At 54.2% G+C, this 16,941-nt stretch overlaps 2 protein-coding genes across 4 annotated transcripts; both read left to right on the forward strand.

Annotated features, from left to right (window-relative positions):
- The first annotated feature begins 3,950 nt into the window (after positions 1-3,950).
- Positions 3,951-5,428, forward strand: LOC102056026 (homeobox protein not2-like). Its single transcript, XM_005435430.2, has 2 exons — positions 3,951-4,383; positions 5,270-5,428. The coding sequence occupies exons 1-2, from the start codon at positions 4,252-4,254 to the stop codon at positions 5,426-5,428; spliced, it is 291 nt and encodes a 96-aa protein (XP_005435487.2). The 5' UTR covers positions 3,951-4,251.
- Positions 5,429-8,228: 2,800 nt separating this feature from the next.
- Positions 8,229-16,841, forward strand: SMYD5 (SMYD family member 5). Of its 3 annotated transcripts, XM_055706745.1 has the most exons (14): positions 8,672-8,877; positions 9,064-9,172; positions 9,877-10,016; positions 10,246-10,367; positions 11,091-11,160; positions 11,597-11,701; positions 12,186-12,248; positions 12,437-12,507; positions 12,802-12,908; positions 13,454-13,510; positions 14,362-14,456; positions 14,700-14,770; positions 15,148-15,229; positions 15,404-15,532. In XM_055706745.1, the coding sequence occupies exons 1-13, from the start codon at positions 8,782-8,784 to the stop codon at positions 15,203-15,205; spliced, it is 1,164 nt and encodes a 387-aa protein (XP_055562720.1). In that variant the 5' UTR covers positions 8,672-8,781; the 3' UTR covers positions 15,206-15,229; positions 15,404-15,532. The 3 variants fall into 3 exon arrangements, with proteins under 3 accessions (XP_055562714.1, XP_055562720.1, XP_027655820.2); XM_027800019.2 differs by lacking the exon at positions 15,148-15,229 and having other exon boundaries at positions 8,722-8,877; positions 15,404-16,841; XM_055706739.1 differs by lacking the exons at positions 10,246-10,367; positions 15,148-15,229 and having other exon boundaries at positions 8,229-8,877; positions 15,404-16,841.
- Positions 16,842-16,941: the final 100 nt, after the last annotated feature.

The raw sequence follows: 16,941 nt of genomic DNA on the forward strand, positions 1-16,941 counted from the left end.
TGAGGAAGGAGTGGGTGCCAGTGCGGGGGTCTGTGGGGAAGGAACTGGTGTCAGTGGGGGTGTCTGTGGGGAAGGAGTGGGCATTAGTGTGAGGGTCTGTGGGGAAGGCGTGCAGGTGCCCTGCAGGGGCAAGAAAACAGGCGTCCAGGTGTGTGTCAGTGGAGGTGTCAGCAGGGAAGGAGGGGTGTCCATGGGGGTATTGGCAGGGAAGGAGGGGTGTCCATGGGGCGTGTTGGCATGGGGGGGTCAGTGGGGAACGAGGGGTGTCCTTGGAGAAGGACAGATGTCTGTGGGGTGTTGGCGTGGAAGGAGGGGTGTCTGTAGGGGTGTCAGTGTGCAGGGAGGGGTGTTCATGGGGGTACAGGTGGGGAAGGGGGTTGTGTCTGTGGGGAGGGAGCGGTGCCCATGCGGGTATTGGTGTGGAAGGAGGGGTATCGGTATCGGTGTGGAAGGAAGGGTGTCCATGGGGGTATTGATATGGGAAGTGGGGTGTCTGTGGGGATGTTGGTGGGGAAGGAGCAGTGTCCATGGGGGTATTGGTGTGGAAGGAGGGATGTATGTTGGGGTGTCAGTGAGGAAAGAGGGGTGTCCATGGGGGTATCGGTGTGAAAGGAGGGATGTCTGTGGGAGTGTCAGGAAAGAGAGGTGTCGGCTGGGAAGGAGGGGTGCCCGTGGGGATGCCGCTGCAGGCCAGAGGGGTGAGGGCAGCCCCCCCGCCGCCACTTTGCATAGGAGCGCGGCTCATCCCAGCCCACCGCTCCCTCCATATAAGCCGGCGGGGCCGGCGGCAAACCCAGCGGCCCGGCCATGCTGCGCAGCCCGCCGCGACCCCGGCCCGGCCCGGCGCCCCCCAAGACCCCCTTCCACATCGAAGCGCTCCTCGCCCGGGAGCCGCCGCGCCGCAGCCCCCCCGCCCCGGCGCCCCCGCGCTGGCCCGCCCCGGGCCCGGGCCCGCTGCCCGGCGGCTGGGGCTGGCGCTGGGGCTGTGCCGCGGCTGGCCGGGGCGGTGCAGGTGAGCGGCGTGTTCCCGTGTCACGGGGGGCGCGTGGGAGCGGGGGTGCTGCGGGCGGAGCGGGCGGAGCGGGCGGGCGGGGGGCTCGGCACGCACTTCCAGCCGGCCGCTGGGCTGGCTTCAGCCGCGCTGCAAAATAAGGGGCTTTGGGTCATCAGAAGGTCCTTGGGTTTTTTGACTCCTCCGCTCCCTGGCTGTCGTTTCGTTCCTGCAACCTCTCGACCAGCCCCAAGGTGAAGAGTTGACGTGGGGCTGTGGGAAATGAAGGAGGGAGAGGGAAAAATTTCCAATTAATTTTTTTCCCCCTCTGTAATGATCGATAATTAATATTAGCCACTTAGCCCCAGCCAGCCTTAAATACTGGGTGAGGTGAGACCCAGATGACACGATTTACATCCTTCAGGCTTGCCTTCAGTGGCAGGTCTCAGATCGGGGACAGTCCCCCATGTCTGGCATGAGCCCCCCACCTGCATTTCAAGGGTGTCTTTGCACACACGGGCATTTATTTCTCTTTTTCTGTAACAGAAAAGCACCACAATACCTGCGCTTTCATCGTGCCTGCAGCTACCAGCTTTCCCAAAAGCTTCCCAAAGCCTCATCCCTGAAAGTAATTTCCCCACCGTGCCAGCACCTCTCTGCTGCTGTGTGGGGTCCCCTCTCCTTCCCCTCCCAAAGCTGCCCTTGGCCGTCTGTATTTTTGCTCTCCCAGCAACTTTTCACTCTCAGAAATGAAACTGCTGGGTGTTCCGTAGCATCTGGCCCCCCAAAACTGTTCATATTTTTAGTGGAAAAGCACCTGAGGAAGAAGGTTTTTGCTGTTGATCTGTGGGTAAAATTTAGATGGTGGTGACAGATGGTAGTGGCTAATCCATCAGGCTCCCTGTATTTTCACTAAAGGGTACTGTAACTCTGGATAAGCAAGACGACTAATTTGTTTTAATGAAGTACCTCTAGTCAGAATATTTTTCTTGAAATTAAGTATCTCTTTAGCATTCAGAGCCTGATCTCGTCGTTGCCCAGGAAAAACCTGCAGCCAAGCACCTATGTGCTTGTATGAGGAACTCTTGATTTGGTCCTGATAGCTGCACTATTCAGATACCAAAAGTATTTGCTACTCTTGATCTTTTTTTATAACTATTTAATAGAGTTTCTTTTTTACAAGACAGCATTTGCATACTTGTGTCAATCTATGTATTATATCAAGTATACAGGTATGAAAATACAGTTTAAAACTACTTGCAAAGCTATTTGCACAAAGGATTTCATGTTTGAAATCACACTTGCTATTATCCCAGTATTAAAATAGAAAAAAAATGTGACAGGTGAAATTATTTTGATGATGAAAATAGTTTTAAGTGCAATTACAGCTGTTAAGCTGTTGGGTCTCCAGCCTACAAATCCTTAAACACCCACAGAATTTACACCCAATTAATGCAACTAAGTAGGTCAAGGCACCCATTTGTGCCTGCAGAACATGACAACAATCAGTTATTAAAGGAGAGATAAGTAGCAGGTGTGAATCGGTGTCATTATGCACAGTATTTCCATAAAAGTTAAAGAAATTTGGTTTGCCAGGATAAAGATACATTGCACCAGTCCAGCGTGCCTGGTGGCTGCTGTTGGTGGACCCCGGGTCCTCTGTGAGTTGTTGAATTCCAACCTCTGCTCAAGCGGGGCTGATCTCAAAGCCAGATCGCATTGCCCAGGGGCTGAGATTTCACAACAGCGCTGGTGGGGAGCATTAATGGCCTGTTCCCGCAAATGTACACCCAGAAAAGTCCCGTGTGGGTTGTCTTCAAATTAAGCATGTGCTTGGGTGTTGGCAGGACAGAAGCTGTGGTACCATCTGACAGATTTTGTTATCAGTGCTGGCCTCCTCTGGTTCCCAATACCTGCAGGACTGTATTTGGAGGTGTTCTCATGGCACCCAGTGGTCTCGCCTGTGCAGGCAGGTCCCACTGTCCCTTTCTGGGATTCAGAACAGGAGCAGAGTCCCCAGTCCAGCAGCTTTTGGCATTGAGCAGGAGGGGCTCGACTGTCCCTCTCCAGTGCTCCACGGTCAGACCTGCAAAGTTCATGCTAATGTTCCTGTGCATGCCGTGACTCCAGAACCAGCACCTTGGGTGCAGGATTTTTTATTTTCCTTGACAGCTGCAGCTGTCTTTGCTCAGACTGTGGTCTCTGCACCCTGCAGTGCTCCTGGCAGTGAGGTGTGGCTCATGTGAAGGTTCTTCAGCAGGACAACTGGCTGGCACGAGCCCTGTGGCTCCTGGGAGATGGTCAGGGGTAGCAGTCACATGCTCCTTTTGTACATGGGAGATGCATGTGAATCACAAGTCTGTGCCTGCAGGAGGAGGGCTTTAGAAAGGAGAGACAGCACTGCTCCTAGGCTGGCGCCAGCTGGTTCTGTGACAGAGCTGGTGTTGTATTGTATGTTAATTAGGTAATTATGGTTATCGTCAGGCCACAACTAGATAGGAGACTGAGACCAAATCTATTTGTTAGCCCTGCTAATGCTTAGGAACTTAATGAGTTGTTCAGTCTACTCAGACCAGACTAAGGTCCAGGATGAGGACCTGCATGAGGGCTGGTGACTCTTGGCTTCAGCAGGCCAGCCTGCCAGCTTCAGTATCTTCTTCTGGATGCTGGCTGACCATGGGTGCCAAGGGAAGGGTAAAAGCAGGGGCCAGCACAGGGTAAACTTGCCCAACCTTTAGACATTTGTGATTAGGGGCTTCTTGAGACAGAGATGGGATTTTTGTGTTCAGCAGTTCGTGATGGACTTTATTATTCTGTTACGAAGATCCTGTAAAAATGGAGGTCAAACCCTGCTCACCTCATTGAGCGCTGACTTCCTTGGGTCTGGCTGCATGTCCAGGACTGTCCTAGGTTGTACCTGTGGGCAAAATCATAGAATAGGTCGGAAGGGACTTCAAAAGATCATCTGATCCAACCTTTCAGGGGAAAGGAAGCCTAGATGAGATGATCTAGGTAGGGATATCTCTGCTTTTCTCTTTGGTGCTACTTTCTCCCAGCTGCTTTTAGTGCGGTGTGTTGTAGAGCAGCTGTGTTTGGATTTCAGCTACAGCTTGGCACTTCAGTGGGGCTGGAGGAATGGCCTCAAGCACGCAGACCTCTTCAACTGCTGCTTCTTTCTTGCAGGTCTGGAGTTATCTCACTGTGTAGGGGCCAACTCGTTGGGTCCTGCTGTGCCTTGGAGGTCTGGGGGGCCCTGCAAGATGAAGAGAGTCCGCACTGTCTTCAAACCAGAGCAGCTGGAGCGGCTGGAGCAAGAGTTCCTCAAACAGCAGTACATGGTGGGCACGGAGCGAGTAGACCTGGCTGCAACTCTGCATCTCACAGAGACTCAGGTAAGAAACAGGGGAGCTGGGGATGGCAGCATAGATCCTGGGTCTGGGTGTGGTCTGTGGCAATTTCCTTGCTGTGAATTGTGGTGGGAGGAGGACATGATGCAGAATGACCCATGGTACTCCCTGCTGCAAGGTGACATTGAAGCCATGTGCCTGGAGGAATGCAAGACAGGTGTAGATGGTTTATGATTAAGAACATCCTCTTAATCCATGAAGTGGAACAAAAAGCATTCAGGAGCGCAAACCTGCTTGCTTTAGAGTTCAAGCTGGGTTGGACTAACATATCTACATTGTTATGATCCTCTGGAGACAGTTTATGCTTTGTGTCCTTCTATGACACTGGATCTAAGTTTTTTTTTTCTGCTCTTCCCAGTAAGTTTCTGCTTCTCCTACTGCAAACTGCTTATTTATTGTGGAAAGGAGTAGCCACGTGACCCTCTGTGGTGGGATCCAAATTCAGCTGGGGAAAAGGGAAAGCAGAGCAAGGGCGGTTCTGGGGGGGACAGGGTGGGTATGAACAGTGCTGGGGGCAGGGGCAGGTGGGTGTCTGATCGTGCACTCTAACAGCCATAGTCCTGGGGATGGGTTCAGTGGCTCCGAAGAGCTTGGGGAGGTGCTTCTTCCACTCCCCCCTAGCCAGGGCTGCCTCTATGCAGCTGCGTGTCCTCCCTCCCCTGGTCCTTTCTCCCAGCACCAGTGTGCCCTCCATAGCATCACCTCCTCCTGCTCGCATGCACTGTGCCCTGAGACAGGAAAGGGCATGTCCCCCTCTTCAAGGAGCTCTGCTTTTTGGGGACATCTACCTTGGAAGCACGTGGCAATGGCCCCCATTGGAAAGGGGCTCCTGGAGACCTTGGGTGAAACTGTTGTGCCGTTTTCCTGCTAGGTAAAAGTCTGGTTCCAGAACCGGAGGATCAAATGGAGGAAGCAGAGCATGGAGCAGAAGGCAGCAAAGCTGTCACAGTTTGGGGTGATACAGCCTGCCACTGCGGACTCAACAGACATCAAGGATCATGAGGAAGACACTGTGGATGTTGAGCTTTGAACAGCTGATGAGATTCAGCTGCCACTGTTGTTTTCTGAGCTGTGTCTGCTTGATGGAGATACTGGGGATGCAGGCACATCTGTCTTCTTTAGTCCAAGTGAGACATTATGTCTTGATCTGAGAGCTGGAGCTAGAGAACTAAACTGCAGCTGGCTGGGAGGAACCCCCTGAATATTGTTTGGCTGCTTTTTGGTAGCCATGTGCCATAATTTTGGGGGTTCATTACCAGGCTGGTTGTACTTTGATGGTGCCATAGCTCTGGCAAGACATGTGATCTCCTGTTTGCTCTTGAAGCACCAGGACACACAAACAGTTTCCAGCAGGGAGGCTGGGGTGACAATCAGGTGGTGTCTCGGATGGCTGTGAACATAAGGGCATTTGAACACGGGGTCACTTGCATTGCATGTGGCTGTGTGCTCCTAGGAGGGAGACCTGTGCTGGGAGGAGGAGAATCAGCCCTGATTGGTTTTCCTTGGTGATTTGACTCACACGTTTGATGCTTAGATTACAACAACAACAAAGAAAATTGGAAAGCCCTTTGCTCCCACCCACAGACTATCATTACTCTTGCAATAAGATGAACAGAGTCTGATCATGCCCCTGGAATAGAAGTGCCTCCTTTTGTTGTGTGCCTTGGTGTATTTGTGCCTTTATTTTGGCTTCCCAACCCTGGAGGGCAGAACCTGGTGGGTCTCTCTGTCTTCTGGCATTGCCTTACTTCACCAAGGCATTGTGTATGCTGCTGCAGCAGGGACTAAGGCACTGGGGCTGGCTGAGCTGCAGGGATTTGAGCTGTTATAAAAAGATTTTCCAACACCTCTGGTGCTTCAGACGACCCCCTGCCCCTCGTCCAGATGTGCTGATTCTGGCCCAGACGGCAGTGGCCCTGTTCTCTCCTCATTATACATCCAGGTGCCATGGGAAATGCACCTGGAGTGCTCAGCGAGCACGTCTGTAACCGCCTGCTGCAGTTAGCAGTTGTATTTCTGGTGGGTGGGAGGGCTTTGAGGGGTCAAGACTAAGTACTTGACTCTCTCCGTCTGTGTGTTAGCAGCTAAGTGCTCTTAGGCCAGGCTGTCGGCGCTCAGGCTGTCACCTTGCTCAGCCCAGGGTACCAGGTATGACATCCTGTCAGCCCAGGATAATTTATTCTGTAGCTTTCTGACCAAGAACACTGTATATCACTTTACTCTTATATTGTTATTTATAGAAATAACTTTTTTTTCTTTAATAACCGTCACTTATTTATTTGCTTTGCTTCTTAATAAAAATTAGTATTTTAGAAAGAGAGAGGGGTCTGGATGAGTTGAGGTGGGATTGGGCAGCTCCTTGGTTTCTGAGCAGGCAGCAGTGCCTCAGTGGCTTCTTGCCCCACAGTTGCCAGGGATGGGTTACCCATCCTTTTAGCTGTGTACAGTTTTATCTGTGTTTCTGAGGAAATGGAGTAAAAAAAAAAACAAACCTGCCAGAAAAGAAAATCATCTTTTCCTCATCCTAATAAGACCCCTGTTATCAGAAAGTAACATCTTTCCAAAAGAAGTCACAGTTCTTTACACAGTCCTCGACAGGCCAATACAAATATGAAAGCAGGGGTTTTTTTCCCTCATGCTTGTGTTTTTGCTGGTAAAACTGTGCACTGGTCTCAAGCTTGAACATTTGGAATGGAGCAAGAACAGCTTTTCAGCAGATCAGCTAAAAACCTGCAAGTGTCATAAAAACAGGAGGAAAACACATTTCCAACTATTCTCTTTATAATTTTCAGTTGAAATTATTAATAAAAAAACCAAAAACCCCAACATTTTCATCCTTCCCAAAAGTCTGAGGTTTTTTTCTTAATAAACTTGGATAAAATATATACACTTAAGAATTTTTTTTGGAAATTGATTGATGAACCCATATCATGGGTGAAAGTAGGTAACACAGGTTATGTCTGGGCCAGTTCCTGCAGAGAGAGGACTAAATTTACAGTAAGAAATGTAGCAGCTGTTTAGCAGGGGATGCTCAGGTTTGGGCTGCTGCTCCTGGAGAACCAGGACCTCGATCTGTGGGTGGATGCAGCGCAACCTGTGCAGCCCCTGCTCTGCCCAGCTGATGCTTCAGCAAACTGAGGTCCAGAAGCAGGATCCCCCTGCTCTGCAAGCACAGAAGCAGAAGGAATCCTGGCCCAGCTTCACAAATACTTCTAATTAACGTGAGCACCACGTTCAGAGACACAGGATGCTTTGAAGTGTTGAAGGATATTTTTAAGTTGCTGGCTGGATCATGAGTCAAGCTGATGCTCTGTGCAAAACACCCTGCCACTTAGCACAGAAACTTCAGATAAACAGGACGTGTAATGCTGTTACTACAATAATGGCTGGTCTTCCTGCTATTAATATGAAGATGTAATTGAAATAGTCGGATGGTAGCATTGCTCACCGGTGCCTAGCTCCTTGTAGGCCCCTGAAATGGTCGTTGTGCGGTGGAGCAGTGCCCCACACAGCCTGCTGCTGGCCTCACCGGGGCCAGACCTCAAAATACAGATGGGGAAGGTGTCCCAGGCTGTTTGTCCGTCCCTTGTCGCCAGCCGGGTGGCTGGGGAGGTGTCCTGCTCTGCGGCCATGCTCCTGGCAGGGCTGCTGGCCTGGGCACGGAGGTGACAGGGTCCAGGCGGGCAGCCAGACCGCCGGTGCTGTGTCCCCGCCGCGGGCCGACAGTGACATCTAGTGACTCCAAAACATCCCCAATGGCCCCAAATATGAAGTCGTCCCCTATTCCCAAACCCGCCACAGCTGCCTGGTTGATGAAGAGCAGGACAGTCACTGGCAGTGCCGATGGGAATTAGTAAATACAACTAAACCCGCATTTGCGTGGAGTTTAGGCGTTCGCAGACAGCCTAGTAGGAGGTAGCGAGGGCGCGGGGACCGCATTAGCATGTGTTGGTTTTTTGGGGGGGAATTCCTGTCAGTTTTGGGTGCGCCGGGGCAGCTAGCGATGCCTCCTCACCCTGTGAGGGGATACCTTGTGCTGCAGCCTGATAGAGATATGAAGGCTATTCCTCCCCTGGCTGTACGGTTAAAATGTAATAATAATAAGGGAGAGGCAGCAAAACTGCCTGATTGCCGGGCGGCCGTGGAGGCACCTCAGCCCCAGTTCGTGGCTTTTTGGCGGGTGGCGGTGGGCTGAGGGGAGGGCTAAGATGGCCGCCGACCCCCGGCCGCCCTGGGGCTGAGCGGGGGCGATGGCGGCTGCGGACCCCTGATGGGGAGCCAGCGGCCATCTTCGCGCGGGAGGAGCAGGAGGAGGAGGAAGGGGAAGAGGAAGAGGCGCAGCCCGCCCCCGGCGGGTCAGAGCGGGGAAGTCGCCGCCCGAAGATGGCCGCCGCGGCCGGGGACGTGTGTGGCTCCGTGGCGGGCGGCCGCGCCGGAGCCGGGGCTGCAGCGGAGGCGCGGTTCATCAGCAGCGCCAAGGTGAGCCCGGTTGTCCCCTCACCACGGGGCTCCTTCCCTTCCCTCAGGCTGCGGCAGAGAAGAGATTTTGAGGGGGAAAAGGGGTAAAAACCCGACGGCGTCCCCTCAGGGTGGGCGGTGGGCCCTCAGCCCCCGGGTGGGTTTCGGCCTCGGGGGCGTCCCTGACCCAGGCCTCTCCCTCGGCAGGGGAAAGGCTTGTTCGCCACCAAGAACATCCGCAAAGGGGAGACCGTCTTCGTGGAGAGGCCGGTGGTGTCATCCCAGTTCCTCTGGAATGCCCTGTACAACTACCGAGGTGAGCGGCCGGCGCTGGTGGCATGTCCCTGTCAGCTGCCCCGGCGGGGTCCCACAGGAGCAGCCCCATTTTCAAGGAAAGGGTTTGGGTTTGTCTGAGTGCTGCTAGGAAAGTGGCCCTGCTGCCATTTCTGCCTCTGCTAAATGAACTGTGGGCAAGTTGAACACGGGGTCATTTGAGGGGAGCTGACTTCCATCAACCCTGGGGGCAAGCACCACGTGCCACTGTCAGGCACCGTCTTGCGTAGGAACCCCAGTTTTTTAGTGGTGTGGGTGTAAATCCTGATCACACCACTGCAGAGTACAGCCTCAAAGGTGCTGGTGTTCTCTGGAGGTGCCAGAACAAAAATGAGGGTTCCAAGAGCAGGATTTAAAACTTTTTCATCCTACCTAGACCCTGCTGTGTGCTGAGCTCCGTCACAGGTCAGTGACATGGAGACACTTACCATCATACAGCCCTTAAACACTTCCCAGCGTTACAGGGCAGCAGTTGACGTCTGGGGGGGGGGGGGTGGGGCGGTTAAATTGCAGCAGAAACGGTCTTTCCTATGGAGGGAGCTGTAAGAGACTGGTGCCTCCGGCTTGGAGATGGTCCTGTCTGATGATGCTTGTACCAGCTGCACTGACTTGCCCGGGGCTCAGGTCCCTTTCCTTGTTGAAGGCTGTGGTCTCACTGTGGCATCTTTCCATCTTGTCTCCCCACAGCCTGCGATCACTGCCTGCGGGCTTTGGAGACAGCAGAGGAAAATGCCCAGCGACTGCTGGGGAAGAGCTCACTGGTGCTGCCTCACCCGGAGCAGTGCAGCATCCGGAAAGATCTGCACCAGCAGTGTCCTCGATGCCAGGTATGGGCCTGCTGGGAGGGACTCTTGTCCTGTTGGGGTCACTGACTCCTTTACAGCATCTAGCCAAGCACTTGTGCTGTTCCAAGATGGGTGTCTGCCTTTCCCTTCTGCATTGCGATGGCTGGAGAGCTGGGGCTCGGATGGTCAGGGAGGGGGCACAGCTGGGCCTAGGACCCCCTTTTCCTGCTGCTGTAGCCAATGCTGGGTGCTGTGCCCCTCGCTCCTCTAGGTGACATACTGCAGTGCTGAGTGCAGGCAAGCCGCTTTGGAGCAGTACCACCAGGTCCTCTGCCTTGGCCCATCCCGTGATGACCCCACGCACCCCCTCAACAAGCTGCAGGAGGCATGGAGGTAGGAGTCCAACCTGCCTGTTGCTCCATGGGCAGAGGAGGTGGCTCTCCTGGGCTGGGTGACGCTGCCTGGGACCAGGGCTGAGGACCATTCTTGCTTTGCATTTTTGCATGGGGCGGCTGGAGGGTGGTGATGGCTGTGGGATGCTGCCCAGCTTTACCTGCTGGTTGGGCAGCCTTGTGAATTTGTTTTGGCAGTGCAAGGGTTTGGACACACGGCTGAGCAGTTCTTATTTTTTCTTCCAGTAAAGAGCTACAAAGCACTGTGCTGTGCATCCCTCACTCCTGCAATTTTATAGCACTCCCGCAGATCTCCAGCCTTGGGGAGATCCTCCTTATAGCACCCCTGTGGGTACATAAATTGCTGTCCCTGCTTGTAGGTGACAAAATGGGCACAGAGGGAAGAAGCGACATCCCTGGCCCAAAGCTCATTACAAACCCAAGCTCTTGCTGCAGTCCTAGGCTTTGTAGGGGACCTGGGCTCTAGTTTTAACAGGATGGTAGGGAATTATTTGTATGGTTAGGGTAGGCAGGCGGGTGCAGGCTTCTCCTTGCCCTGAGTGGCGCTGGATCCCCAAGCAGTGATGCTGTGCTGGCTGCTTTGGCGTGATGGATGAGTGCGGGCCTGACCACATGGATGGCAGCTGTCTCTGCCTCCCTCCAGCTTTTTATTTCTGTACCAGCACTGATCTGCTCATCTCTTTTCTTTGTTCTTATTCCCCAGAAACATGCATTATCCACCAGAGACTTCCAGCATCATGTTGATGGCCCGGATGGTCGCCACCATCAAACAGGTACATCTGCATTTTGCAGCCACAGCTGCTGATGTGTGGTTTCCTCATCCTATTGTGGCTGTTACTCCCAAGGACTGATCTTTTCTCAGGCAACTGGCAAGGTCCTGCTTGAATAGATACCAACATCTAGTGGTCCCTGGTATTGGAGACAGCAGGCAGCAAAGGAGGTTCCTATGTCCTGAGCCAAGCAGGTCTTTTTTTCTGTACCAAAATAGTTAGTCAGAACTGAAACTTTCCTTTGGCTCTGTTTCTTTGGCCTGGCTTTCTCAGCGTTTGTTCTGACAATAAACTACCGCCATGCAGTTGCTTCTGGTGGTTCTTGATAGCAGGCTGGATACCTCTGAGCTCAGTGGTGTTTGTCCTCTCCCCCCTCCCCTCCCCTTGTTGGGCAGGAAAGCAGTAGTGGTGCAGTGCCTTTGCTTGATTCCTTTGTCAGGCTAAAGACAAGGAGTGGTGGATTAAGGCCTTCTCCCAGTTCTGCAACAAGACAGCAAATGAAGAAGAAGAGATTGTGCACAAGCTTCTGGGGGACAAATTTAAGGTAAGACTCTGGCAGTTCCTGGATGTGTTGAATCCCTGAGCCTGTTTCTCCCTGCTTGTGTCTGTGAGCCCGTGGGTGCAGAAGCCCCACTACAGCTAGGATAGGAGACCCTGGAAATCCCAGGCTCAAAGTGGGGGCACAAAGCCCCCCATTAGGAGATAGCTGACCTGACAGAAAGGAAATGGGTTGCTTAGAGAGAGGGCTTTGGGCTTGTGGTGCTTCAGTGGGACGTGCTGCTCGTTCCTGTGCCGGAGATACTTCTGCTGTGGGATGGGACAGGGTGATATTTAGCTGCTGAATAGGTGGCTTTTACTGCTAAAATGAATGGCTTTTGCTGCTCTGAGGGCAGCAGCCTCCAGCCTTGCAGGGAAGGATGAGGAGCCTGACTCCTGAGCCTTCTGGCCTGTGCTGGGCTTGGCCGTCAGCCTGGGTCTGACACGCAGCAGCATCTCCCCACCCTGATGGTGTTGCCATGTCCTGCCAGGGCCAGCTGGAGCTGCTGCGGTTGCTCTTCACGGAAGCCCTTTATGACGAACATCTCAGCAGAGTGAGTTGAGCTGCCTCCCGAATAGCCCAGGAGCGTGGCGGGACCCTCCGGTTGGTTAGGGCTTCCCCTGGGACTCTGCCCATTCCTTGCTTCCCCCAAAGCTCCCTGTGGGATCTGAGGCACTTGCGGAGTGGGGTGCTGCTGCAGGCTGGCCTGGCCTCAGCTGCTTTCTCATCTCCCTTCTGCAGTGGTTCACTCCAGAAGGCTTTCGATCCCTCTTTGCCCTCGTTGGGACCAATGGCCAAGGCATAGGAACAAGGTAATGGCGCATTCTGGGTGCTCCTTGCAGAGCAGCAGGGGTGTGGCATGGAGGGGATGTACTGTCTGTAAATTCATGCTGGCCTGGGTAATGGCTGGGTTCAGACTTAGGGGAATGGAGAGGCAAACTTGAAAGCAGTACTTCATCTTGGCTGTGTCCAACCCTTTCGTGTCCCTCTGCCAGACCTTGGCTTCTCAGAGCCACCGAGTTGAACCCTTAGATCCTCCCTGCGAGGTCCCACCATGTGCCAACAGCACTGCGGGACTGTAACGGTGTCCCTCTGCTTCCTGACAGCTCTCTGAGCCAGTGGGTGCACGCTTGTGATGCACTGGATCTCCCCATGCTGCAACGAGAGGAGCTGGACGCCTTCATCGACCAGCTCTACAAGGACATTGAGAAGGGTGAGGCCCTGACATGGCTGTGGGCAGTGTCGTTTGCAGGAGACTGCTGGAGACTTCGTAGCATTCAGGGACCAAGCGAGCTTCCCACTAGGGGCTGGGACATCCCACTTCCCCCAGTCCATGTGAGCCATGCCTGCTGCCTTTGGCTTGCTGCGTGGATAGGGCAAGTCCAAGCTAGTGGGCAGTGTGGCCCAGGTGAACTGTGGCAGGTCACGCACGGGTGGCTGGAGGAATCCTGTGCCTGAAAGACCCATCTACGCTGAACAGTCAAAAGACCTGTTTATCACTTACTTGACTGGTGCAGCTGTGTGAGTACAGGCATAGGCCAGAGAGCCCGAGGGTGTAAATCTTTGTGTCCTCCATCCCTTCCCAGAGGGGAGGGAAGGATGCTTTGGAAATCACCCTCCAACACCTGGCCCCCAAACCAGCACTGGCTGTGTGCGTTCAGGATTGCTGGACATCCCTTTGTGCTCATGCTGAGCTGTGTGTTTGGAAGGGTCAGAACAGCCCATGCAAAGCTCTTAACCCCCCTTTCTGTGCTGCAGAGTCAGGAGAGTTCCTCAACTGCGAGGGATCAGGTCTCTACGTGCTCCAGAGCTGCTGTAAGTAATGCAAGGACTGGGAGGAAAACTAGCAGTGAGGAGGGAATTGTCCTGTGTTAGACTGGCTTATCTCTTCCTAAAAGCCTCTGGAGAAAGGAGTTTGTGCTTTCCATCCATCGATGGGATTGGATGGGTGCTGCCCCGGGGCCTGGCTGCTCTCTCACGGGTCTTCTGGCATTTCACCTAACTATGAAATAGTCAGTCCTGGCTTGAATGGACTTGGATGCAATGTAGTCTCTGGGAGCCATGTATACAGTTAGTAAAGAGACTGTCTCCAACCTTGCCTGAGCAAAATGGAGCTAAACAAACTGTTATGGAAGGGAGTGTTTTTTGGCTGGCCCGTGGGGATGTAGGAGAGCATGTCCCAGCACCAGAGCTGTCATCTTTCACTCCCAAGTGTTAATGGCAGAGCAGGGCCAAGCAGGGCCTGGAAGCTGACTGCTGTGAATGCTGCAAAACATGGAAAAAGCGCTGCCCCATTCATCCTTTCCCCAGCACCTGGAGGCAGAGATGATGCTGTGCCTCCTTGGGGTTGATCCAGGACAGCTTGCTCTCTCTAAGTGGTTTTTGGTGGGTCTAAGGGAGAGCCCTGGCCCTGCATCCTGCCCTGCCAAACGCTGTAGTCCCCAATGTGAATGGAAGGTGTCGTGCTGGTGTCCCTGAGGTGGATGGGGTGGCTGCAGCATTGTGCTGCCTCATCCTTAGCCAGGCTGTGGCACTGGTTGCCACCTGCCTGGGGCACACAGAAGGGCAGGCACAAGTCCTGTGGGCTCTGTGGGGTCTCCCACCCTGCCTCTGTCTTCCCCGTCCTCTGGAGATGTCCTCACAGCTCTGTCCCATCCTGCTCGTAGGTAACCACAGCTGCATTCCCAATGCTGAGACATCCTTCCCAGAAAACAACTTCCTCCTGCATCTGACGGCTCTGGAGGACATCAAAGCAGGAGAGGTGAGGCAGCAGGGCCTGGATGAACCTGGGGTGGCATCGGGTCCCTGTATCCCCTACATCCCCCGTGGACCCCAGGCCTGTACCTCCTGTCTCTTGTGTGAGCCTGGCAAGGGAATTCATGCCTCTTCACATGTAGGGGCTACCAGAGCCCATATTTCTGCCTGAGAGGGACTGCTACAAATTGTGTTGCTTTGGATTCGCGAGAAGTGATTCTCAGCCCAACCTGTTTGTCTTTGCTCACAGGAAATCTGCATCAGTTATTTAGACTGCTGTCAGAGGGAGCGCAGCAGACACAGCCGCAACAAGATACTCAGGTAGGGCTGCTTGGAGGGACCCGGGGGGACACAGCACCCGTGTGCACCCCCAGTCAGTCTGTCTGGGCTGCATCCCCACCTCGGGGCCTTGATGTGTGGCTGTGCATGGGCTGATGTGCCAGCCAGCGTGTTTGTGGTAAGGGTGTGCATGTAGTGCTTTCAGTGCTTCAGGCTCTTTGCAGTCCTTTCTTATGTGTTGTAGGCACAGGGACTGAGGATTTGGTTCCCTCCCGCCTCTCTCTCTGCAGGCCTGCAACACTCTGTAGTTCGCTCCTGCAAACCGTTGCTGTCCCCCCCCACCTTCTTCTCTTGTCCACCCTTCAAGGGTGGGTGTTCGCACTGATGGTCTCTGTCCCCATGTCCCGTCACCCCTGCAGGGCTGCAGAATCCCCCTGTCCACCCAGACTGCCTCCAGCTCTCCTGAGCCCAGCGTGATCAAACCCGCGTCCTCCTCCACGGGTTATATGTTATATTTTTTATATAAATATTTATATTAATATATAAATAAATAAAACAAACATATTTATCCCCTTTCTGGCTGCTGCTGGGCAGTGGCTCAGGGACAGAGCAGTGTTGGGGTTGTGCCAGTCTCAATGCCATCACTCTTTCTCCTTCTTCCTTCCCTTCTTCCAGGGAGAACTACTTGTTTACCTGCTCATGTCCCAAGTGCCTAGCGCAAGCTGATGATGCCGACGTGACGTCGGATGAAGAGGAGGAGGGTGAAGGGGAGACGGATGATGCTGAGCTGGAGGATGAGATGACTGACGTTTGATCCTGGCCCCGGGCGAGAGGAGAGGGAAGGGATGAGAGGGTCCTCCGAAAGGCAGCAGCTTTAATACTACAAACAGGGTTGTGTTGTGGGGTCGGGTGGGAGGCCACATGCCAGTGGCAGAGGTCTGGTGGAGTGGGACAGCAGGGGAGCCGGAGGCAGGCCCTGCTCCTGCCTGTCCTTGTTGTGTGCTCTGTCTGTGTGTGTGTGCGCGCGCGCGCATGTGCATGTCAGGCTGTCGCCATCCTCCCTGTGAGGACAGGCTGTGAGCTGGTGGCCCCCCACCATGCTGGCTGGTGCTTGCAGAGGAGGTTGGAGGAGAGCAGGGTCCAGCCAGCCCCTGGGTCATCATGCTGGTCACCTTGTGACCACCTGCAAGGTGGCTCCACCACATCTGTGCCGGCCGTGGATGCGGAGGAGCGTGTCCTATCTTACTTTGCAGGGACGAGGGGAACGTGTGTGCATGTGTGTGTGTACGTGTGTTTGTGCACGAGGGGTACTATTTAATGTCTATATTAGCACTATCTACACACTAAGGAGCTGGGGTCCGTATATATACTCCATTCCATGCCTTGGCTTGGTGAGCAGCAAGGGGCAAAATGATTTTGCAGGTGGGACAGAGACACCTTAGAGGGTGGCTCAGATGCCCAAGTCCAGCAGGGAGAGTGGAGCCGACCCTGGAAGACAGATCCCTCCCACCTCGGTCCCATCCCTCACACGATGCAGAGCCCCACGCAGTGATTGCCAGGCTCCTCAGGGAGGGGGAACGGCCAGGCTGCTGCTAGCCCAGAGCAAACTCACCATCCAAAACCCAAAAGTTTTGGGTTTTGCAGTGTGCAAGCCATCCCGCTGGGCTGTCCAGCTGCGGGAGGAGGATGCGCCCTATTGGGATCCACTGTGCCAGGAACTCAGCGTGGTGCTTCCCCACACCCAGACATCACCGGCAGCTGCGCGTTGTCATCCATCCCATGCTGCCAGCCACCGATGAGGCCACACTGCTGTCTGCGCTGTCCCAGTCTGCGGACCACACGGCCGGAGGGAGAAGACTGCTCTGTGCGACAGACAGGCAGCAGGTTGGGGATGTGCCCGGCCTATTTTCCTCCCCATTTGCATTCTGGGGAGCTTTTTCTGCTGCCGCTTCCTTCCAACCCGTGGCAGCTGGATTGTGGGAGCGAGGGCGACACTGTAGATGGGCACCTCTGACACTGCCATCACCGCCAGCCCCACACCCCGCTGCTTGTCCCCAGCCGTCCCGGGGCCATGTCCCCTTCAGTGTTCGTAATAAACCGAGACTGGTTAGAAGCAGGGCTGTGTTGTTTGTACTGGTAAACTGGAGGCTAGTGAGTGCAGAGATGAGGGCTACACTCCAGAGGCTGGTCCCGGTGGGGACACAGAGATCTGG

This window comes from Falco cherrug, chromosome 1 (genome assembly GCF_023634085.1).
Source record: "Falco cherrug isolate bFalChe1 chromosome 1, bFalChe1.pri, whole genome shotgun sequence".
NCBI classification, from domain to species: domain Eukaryota; kingdom Metazoa; phylum Chordata; class Aves; order Falconiformes; family Falconidae; genus Falco; species Falco cherrug.